Below are 8,354 nucleotides of genomic sequence, written 5' to 3'. Positions count from 1 at the left end.
AAAAAAACGAGTGATCGCAATTACAATTTCATCGACTCGTGACTTGAGCGGTGAATTCCGATCCATTCCAATGGCAATCGGCATATAAATCACGCACTCCGACATGATGTGCAAATTTCTGTCCCCAATGACCCGATCCCGACGACTCGACCTCTTCATCTGCATTTCCTCCAGCAGTTGACGTTTAGCTCTAGCTTCCTGGAGTGTCTGAATATTCTCATAATATCCAAAGGTCCCATTAGCAACCCTAGCCACAGCATCATCCTCCCTGTGAGTCAATTCGAATCTAGAACCGATTTCCGTCAGATCGGGATCGAGAGATGAATAAAAAATTTCTCGTTGCTCATGACTCCATCCACCGAGTGAAATTTTGCTCCTCGCTAGTTGCTTCAGGGTATCAATGGTGATCCTGGGGAATATTTATAATATTTTCTGACCACAGGAAAATATGACGAGAAATTTTTCCATTTTTATTTTACCTCGCAACAGGATTGGCAAGGGTGGCTGTCATGCTGGCGCGATATGCCACAGTAACTAGAATAGAATAAAGCAGCCACCAGCCGATGAAGACCCGGAGGGCCCAGGGTCTTGGCATCCTCGGGAGGGATACCTGCAGCAGCATGCTGTACGTGTACAGGATGCTGTTCTGCATGTCAGTAAAAATACTCAAGCCTCTCATCTCCTCGTTCCACTGTCTCCCAGGTGATGGTCCTGGAGTTCTCCTCAGCACCAACGATCTCTCTCTCGATATTTCCACTCGATTGATCCCGGTCATTCCTGTTTTAACGTGGGGCATTATCTCCTTCTGGTAGAATAACGCGAACACGTGGAATGCCAGAGCCACTACCAGAAGAATCAGAATTACCGAGATCCAGGTGTAGAGTCTGAAAGATTTTTGGATTTTACCGGATTTTTATCGCTGGAGCACTGGGGATAGTCACCGAAATGGAGATATCAGGAGCTTCCAGGAGTTGTCGGTTAATGATTCTGGAGTGAGAAATGTCAGGCACTCGGAATTGTAGGGATAAGACAGCTCCAGGAGGTGGGAGTGTCTCAGGGTGCTCTGGAGGTCTCCCAGGAAGAACTCGGCGTTTCCATTCTCGGCTTCCCCCAGGAGTCCATTGTAGCTCCCGTTCTCTTTTTTTGTTCCCCATTTATCGATTTCGATCCCGTCAGGACGATAAAAAATCGGTCTGAAGAGCAATTTCTCCGTGAGGACTCGCAGGATCTGAAAAAAATATTGGAAAGGATTGAGGAATTAATTCGATTTTATTGATTTTATGCGGAATCGAGGGACGGGGTTGGATGAAGGGTGGATTTAATTATTTAATTAGGATTTTTGGAATACCTCGAACTCTACTCCTAGGGCTTTCTCGCTGTAACCCTCAGGATTTTTATAGAATTGTCTGGAATATTGGGTGACTGCGGGGATATGTTCGAAAACGGCAACTCTGAAAGTAGAAAAACACTGGAGTGCACGTCCTCTTCTCCTGGGACAAGCCGATTTCGCGGATCGGTACGATAACTACGAATATCTGCGAATCTATGAGAGATAATGAAATTTTCATTGGGACCTTTCTTGTAGCTCTCATCTCGCTCGATGAAATAGGTTCCGATGAAAATTCCGCTATCTCTCTTAGATTCCGAGATTTTCATTAAAACCTCGTACACCTCCTCCAACTGAACTGCACAATTTTCTAAAAGATCGACTGATTTTATCTCGGAAACCGTCGATTTTCGGAGAAAATATGAAAATACCTTTTTTATTGGAAATTTCGGCAACTACAAAAAAGTCCTTTACTGTTTCCGTCTCCCATCGACAGGTCTCGAGATAAATCGATAATTATAAAAAATGTGAAAATCGACTTGTATCAATTTATTTCGGAATTGAATCAATTATTCTTCAAGTACTTGAGGCGTTTTTTTTCCAGCCTCAGGGTTTCATTCGTGAAAGGATTATCGATATCTCGATTAATCATTCGATTTTTGTACCACGTGTTGACGTATCGAGTCTTCACGAAGTCTTCCGCACGAACTGGATACAAAATCGTTTCTAGATTAAACCACTCCTTCGAGGATATCCTGTCAGACTTCCTCACCAGGATCGAGAACCGGTGAATAAACACCACATTTATAATCCTGTTCCATACATATTTCATTTCCCCATCGAAAAGTAGATCGTCGTAAACCAGAAGAAAATTGCCTTGCGCGTTTATCAACCGATTTCTAAAAAAAATCAACTTTCAGCCACAAAAATCCCGTTATCTCCCATTAAAAAAATCCAATCACATTGGATCAAAACGATTTTTGTTTTCCCTCAGAATTACTTCTCTGCGTACTCCAATAATTGCGATACTTGCAGTCCATTAGCGATCAAAAAAACGTAGACATCACAGGCGTCATCTTTACTCTTCCTGAGAATTCCTTTTATTTTTTCCCTCGGCGGTGATAGTTCCTCGTTCTCTCGTACATAAATCTGACGAGAAAATCGGTCAATCGGTCAATCGGTAATTAAATAATGAGAATTATAGAGAGAATTTTACTGAATAGTAAGGAAGAGAATTTATCCGCCAGTTGAATCGAATCGATTTCCGGTAGTGAGGATCGATCGTGAAGACAATGCACTTGCTGCTCTGCGTCATCTGCTCGAGGAGATGATCCAGAAGATTTTGCAACGGCTCTGGGTGATTAATCGATTCGTCCAGGTTTATCCTGAAATTAAAATTAATGCCCATTATCGATTTTCTCCGGTGGAAATTCATATCTTGTTTATCGATTCACCTCTGGCCTTGAATAATCGAACAATCAGTGATGCATGTGATGAGGAATACCAAAAAGAACATTTTTTTTTTATTTTAAAAGTCCTGGTTCTCCGATTTATCGATCGTCTCCGAAGATTAAAAAATCGTGAAACGCCTGAATCGAGTTTACAAAACCCCACCGCAGTTTTCGTGGAATATCTCGGAGTCGGAGAGAAATGGGAAAATTTTTATGGATACCTTTTTTGTAGATCTCATTTCCCTCCACAAAAGATGTCCTGATAAAAATTTCGATATCTCCTTCCCATCGTGAGATATTCGCCCTGATGTATCCGATCTCGAGATTATCGAGGAAAAATCAAGGGAAAAAAAGTTTTACTGTTTCATTCGTTAATTGGATCCAATTAATGGATTAATGATCGGATTAATTCCAGGAATTTTTACCTTCAGGTCACGAGTGCCTCTGGGGAAATTAACAATGAAATTGTGGAATTTTTCAAAGCGCGGGCCGCTGTCGGTCTATCGAGAACGCGCATCAATCGATTGGAGATCATTAAAATTGAATCTCTTCGGATCAGAGGCCCTTGAGTACCAGGTAATTTTTTTATCAATCAATTCCACTTTCTCCTTGATTATTTACACGAGTAATTGCGCGATTGCAGGATAAGCTTTACCGATTTATAAAGAACACTCCGGAATTCGCGAGACCGACGAAACCCTGGACTCTGGACGAGCAGAGGAGACAATGCTTCAGACAAAGTGCTCTTCTCCTGAAAAATGATTTAATCGTAGGTATTTTTTATTATTTTTATTTGTTTTAATTAAAAATTTTTTTTTTCAATTTTTTTTTTCAATTTTTTTTTTAATTTGTATTTATTTATTTATTTATTTATTTATTGAATTCAGTGATAATTATCTTCGAATTGAGATGATTCGAAATTAATAGTTTACCAGTGGAAATTTAACCGATTCGAATTTTAATCGAGTGGTCAATACTTTTTTGGGAATCCCCGATTTATTTGGTTCTGTCCATCTGCGAATGATTGATTTTTTTGATTTTTTTTTAAATGTTCTGTAGGAATCGGTATCTGGACATCTGAATTTCTGTCTTGCTTACGACTCGTCGCCGCCGATCGTCTCAGGGATCATGTTCGCCATGGTGCCAGCGACGATCTACTCCCTGGGGACAGATCGCCATTTTGAGCTGATGTCGAAATTTCGGGAGAATGAAGTGAGTAGATATTCCACACGGAAAATTAACGATTTATTAATTACGATCTTTTGATGCACTAGCTGCGAGGATGTTTTGCATTGACCGAGGTATCTCACGGGACAAATGTCAAAGGAATGAGGACAACAGCGACGTACGACGTGGAGTCCAGGACTTTTATTATTAACACACCGGATTTTGAGGCAGCGAAATTCTGGATCGGCGGTTTAGGTGCGTCCAGGATCCATCAAATAATTAAATCATGACCACAGGATCTGATGTCCGACATTTTGACATGACTAAAAAATGATTATATATTTGCAGCTAAACAGGCGACTCACGCCCTCGTCTTCGCGCAATTGCGAACCCCAGACAACGCCTCCCATGGACTGCACATATTCGTGGTACCGATCCGAGACCCAGAGACGATGCTGACGTTCCCGGGCATCACCATCGGTGATTTGGGTGAGAAAATCGGTCTGAACGGCGTCGACAACGGCTACGTAATGTTCCATAATTACAGAATACCTAGAGAAAATTTGTTAAACAAAATGGGAGATGTGACGCCCGACGGAGATTACGTGTCACCAGTGAAGGATCAAAGCAAACGATTCGGTGCATCACTAGGTGCATTATCCCTGGGCCGAGTGAACATCACGAATATGTGCGCTTTGTACTGTTCCTTGGCGATGGTCATCGCTACGAGGTATTGCGCGGTGCGAAAACAATTCGGACCATCGGCGAATGAGGAATGGCCGGTCATCGAATATCAGTCACTTTACGGACGGTTGATGCCGTGGCTGGCGGTTACGTACGCCATTGAAATATTTTCCAGAGGATTCCTGAAAAGGACTGCCGAGTTCCAGGGGAAGATCCTCCAGGGGGAGAGGCGGGACGATCTGGCTGCTGAGGGTCTTGAAATTCATGCGTTATCATCAGCAGCTAAACCATATTGCGCATGGATAGCTAGAGATGCTATTCAAGATTGCAGAGAAGTTTGTGGGGGCATGGGGTATCTCAAGGTCGCACGATTGGGTGATTTACGGGCTGATCAGGATGCCAGTTGCACCTATGAGGGAGAGAATAATGTATTGATTCAGCAGGCCAGCAATTGGCTGTTGGGATTTTCCAGGAATTTTTATGAGAAACGGGAAATCTTCTCGCCTCTTGGTACCATTGGATTTCTGTCGCGTGGGGAGGAAATCCTTGAGGAGAAATTTAGGGCCAGTTCTTGGGAAGATGCTGTTGACCTTCAGAATATTGTCAGGGCTCTTCAGTGGTTGGTGTGTCATTATTTCAACGCAACTTACAGACGCGTGGAGAATCTCAAACGACAAGGGAAGAATCAGTTCATCGTCAGGAATGAATCGCAAACATTCTTCGCTCGTTCGTTGTCGCTGGTTTATGCAGAACACGCAGTTTTCCGGAAATTTTATAATACATTGAGCGATGAAAAATGGGGGAGTAATGAGCGAAGGGTTCTGCAAAAATTGTGTGCCCTGTATGGAGCTTCTGTTTTGGAGAGAAGACTTGGGGATTTGTACGCTGGAGGGTATGCCGATCCCTCGTCGAAGATGGATGAATATCTGAGAGAAGGGATTATTAATTTATCGAGGGACCTCGTTGATGAGGCAGTGGCCCTCGTCGATGTCCTGGCACCTCCTGACTTCATCCTGAATTCACCCCTCGGCGTGTCCGATGGAAGAGTCTACGAACACCTCGAGGAAGCCTTAAAACGGAATCCCGAGAACTTTGAGAGACCCGTCTGGTGGAGGGACATGGTCCAATCAAAGCTGTGATTTAAAATCTTAATTATTTTATTTTACTCCATTTTACCATTATTTTTTATTTTTAATACTCATTCATTCAAAAATCTCAACTGCAAGTTTTCAATTCGCCATTTCATCGCAATTCCGTGTGATGTATTTTATCACTCATTCCATCGAACCAGTGCCTGTAAACGTCGACGGGATCAATCATCCAGAACTTGTGGAAAGACACGGGCTGGTGGGACGCGAGGAAATCCTCAGGGTAATCCTGAGGCCGTGCTTGATGAAAAAATGGTGCATGCAAGGCGGGGATTCCCAGGCGAGACAAGCAGATGCCAAAGAGAAACATGTCGTCGGGGGTTGTCGGCAGTGGGCACCTGCAGCCAATCGACGAGAGGATCCGCTGGACCAATGGCAGGGAGAGGACCACGCCCGCCCCGCCCGTCAGATAATCATATCCAATCTCTTCTGTTGAACGGAAACCGTAACGCTCGCCAATCGCCATGGGGGTTTTCTCGTTGTAGCACGACAGGAGGCGCATCAGTCTGTCGACACTAAGCAGCAAATATCGAATTATCGGCGTGTCAGATAAGTTCAAGTCATTTTAGTCATGATTGAAATCGATTTTTATGAAATGTACCTCAGCAGCGTGTCGTCGTCGGCGATGATGAGCCATTCTATATTTTTTTCTTTCATCAGCTTCTCGGAATTTTGAAGGAGACCGTATGTTTTCAAACAATGACCTTCTGTCGTGTGTGGTACGAGGATTATATTCTCCAGGTCAGTATCTGGAATTTCGTTACAAGGGGATTTTTGCGGAATTTTTATCTTTTCCAGTGGTTTTTTATCAGAGCTGCAATTATTATACCTTTTTTATTACTGAAGAGGGCATAGTGCTGGGTCTTCCTCAGCCATGTTTTCATCAGGACGGGAATTCTACTCGCATGATTTTTATTGTACGTCTTCACAGCGAAAAAAACATTCTTCACTGGAACGGGATTCCCCTGAATACGAATGATTGTCTCGTCTACATATTTTATTCATAAAAATTCTCAATCGGAGACAGTCGAAAGATGTCTTTAAAAAATTGTTCACTTCATGGGAAAAAATCTGCCCGACGTGATGGTGAATTGAAGGCAATCAGTCATTTTAATACGCATTCAAAAATGCGAGGTGGGAGTGCTGCCATTTTGGGATTTATTGTGGCAAAGGGGAGGGGCCTCTATTTTTATAATTTTTCAATAAATGTTTAGAAGAATAAAGATACATTTTCAGATAAATCAGTTGACACGAATTTTTCTCCCATTTTAATACACACGATATAAAACTTACGCATTCTGGAAATTTTTTGGGATACGTGGCGCATCGACTGGTGGGGGTAACACAAAATTCTGATTGGTGAATCAACCGTTGGCCTTTTCCCGTGTTCATCACGAAATTCGAGAACTCGTAAGTTTCATCAATTATGAAATCATTAGCGGAAGGCAGCCCTGAGTGGATTCTCCCCCTGATTTCTTTCATCAGAACTCTAGAGATGACAAATCCGGATACGAGATTCGGGTATGACACTTTCCTGGGGCTGACAAAATGGTGGATAATGGTGGCCTCCGCGTCATGGAGGGCGTGGCCTAGCCACACAGGCTTCAAACAAAATAAATTTATTATCCCTAGAATCCGCTGAGGATAATTAAATGTTATAGTGATATTTTTTAAAAGGGATTACCTCCGAGGAATTAAATCTCGATAAAACATTCGTCAATATTTCCAACTTCACCGCAGTATTTTCGACGCAGAAAAAATACCATTTCGCGTCCGGAAATTTTGAGTAGAGAATAGGGACGAGAGGATAAATCGTCCAGCCGCCTCTGATTGCTTCTCTCCCGTTTTTCTCGTGAGTCAATAGAAATCTCGGAGGAGTTCTCTGAAGATCGTGGGCTTGTCCAATTATATCTTCTTTCAATAATTCGGATTGAGTTGCACTGTATTCATTTCTCTGACTCAGCACAGTGATAACGAGATCGGAAGCATCTAAAATTCATAATCAATTATTTATTAATCGAAATCATTAATTTTTTATTCAAGATTCACCTGATGCGATTACTCGGAAAATCCAGAGAAAGACCAAAAGATGTTGAGAATTTCCCATGATGTAAAAATCAGATTAATCATTCCTTTTTTTCTAAAAAAAAATGTAAACATTAATTGTAATAATTATAAATAATGAGAATAATTCGGGGATTATTGAATTCATATTTGAATCTCTCGCGCCTTGAACCGCGGAATTCAAAATCACTGAAAAAAATAGAGAATCAGAATTAAATATAATAAACAATTGATAAAATAAAAATCGTATGAAATCCAAAAAATATCGATCACACCATCACCTTTAAATCTTCCCAACCAGCAATTAAAAAACCATGACCTCGTTCAAAATAACCTCTAATTAAAAACATTAATCTCTAATTAATTCCCGAGTCGATTGACGAACGGGGAAATAATCGACGGATCGGGAGAATTTTTTATGATCAATCGGTTGTTAATTAGGGGTCGAGGCTGTCAAGAGGAATGTGCAATAATTTATGACAAAAATAAACTGAAGTGACAACTCTAGTCAAA

At 41.8% G+C, this 8,354-nt stretch overlaps 3 protein-coding genes across 4 annotated transcripts in view; 1 reads left to right on the top strand and 2 right to left on the bottom strand.

The window, feature by feature from the left end:
* LOC105270061 (uncharacterized) overlaps positions 1 to 2,735 on the bottom strand; it is a 3,438-nt gene extending 703 nt beyond the window's left edge. The window contains exons 1-8 of the mRNA XM_011310748.1: positions 2,544 to 2,735; positions 2,328 to 2,476; positions 1,912 to 2,226; positions 1,349 to 1,451; positions 942 to 1,228; positions 758 to 884; positions 480 to 682; positions 25 to 409 (exon numbers count right to left, since the gene is read on the bottom strand). Coding sequence (XP_011309050.1) covers positions 25 to 409; positions 480 to 682; positions 758 to 884; positions 942 to 1,228; positions 1,349 to 1,451; positions 1,912 to 2,226; positions 2,328 to 2,476; positions 2,544 to 2,735 — 1,761 coding nt within the window. The remainder of the gene's footprint in view (positions 1 to 24; positions 410 to 479; positions 683 to 757; positions 885 to 941; positions 1,229 to 1,348; positions 1,452 to 1,911; positions 2,227 to 2,327; positions 2,477 to 2,543) is intronic.
* Acox3 (Acyl-CoA oxidase 3) overlaps positions 1 to 5,867 on the top strand; it is a 6,950-nt gene extending 1,083 nt beyond the window's left edge. Inside the window, exons 2-6 of one of the 2 annotated variants that reach the window (XM_011310671.1) lie at positions 3,210 to 3,354; positions 3,422 to 3,547; positions 3,838 to 3,990; positions 4,053 to 4,200; positions 4,294 to 5,867. In XM_011310671.1, coding sequence (XP_011308973.1) covers positions 3,238 to 3,354; positions 3,422 to 3,547; positions 3,838 to 3,990; positions 4,053 to 4,200; positions 4,294 to 5,768 — 2,019 coding nt within the window. In that variant the 5' untranslated portion in view covers positions 3,210 to 3,237 and the 3' untranslated portion in view covers positions 5,769 to 5,867. Of the gene's footprint in view, positions 1 to 3,193; positions 3,355 to 3,421; positions 3,548 to 3,837; positions 3,991 to 4,052; positions 4,201 to 4,293 lie in introns of both variants that reach the window. The other variant, XM_011310672.1, reaches the window with a different exon arrangement.
* LOC105270018 (beta-1,3-glucosyltransferase) lies at positions 5,769 to 8,306 on the bottom strand. Its single transcript, XM_011310673.1, has 7 exons — positions 8,123 to 8,306; positions 7,827 to 7,917; positions 7,462 to 7,766; positions 7,071 to 7,379; positions 6,607 to 6,742; positions 6,379 to 6,526; positions 5,769 to 6,292 (listed from the first exon to the last, which is right to left on the bottom strand). Exons 2-7 carry the CDS (start codon positions 7,882 to 7,884, stop codon positions 5,872 to 5,874), a joined length of 1,377 nt encoding a protein of 458 aa, XP_011308975.1. The 5' UTR covers positions 7,885 to 7,917; positions 8,123 to 8,306; the 3' UTR covers positions 5,769 to 5,871.
* Positions 8,307 to 8,354: the final 48 nt, after the last annotated feature.

The sequence above is a fragment of the Fopius arisanus genome, unplaced genomic scaffold (assembly GCF_000806365.1).
Source record: "Fopius arisanus strain USDA-PBARC FA_bdor unplaced genomic scaffold, ASM80636v1 scaffold00077, whole genome shotgun sequence".
NCBI classification, from domain to species: domain Eukaryota; kingdom Metazoa; phylum Arthropoda; class Insecta; order Hymenoptera; family Braconidae; genus Fopius; species Fopius arisanus.
This window is presented reverse-complemented; position numbering and strand designations above follow the sequence as displayed.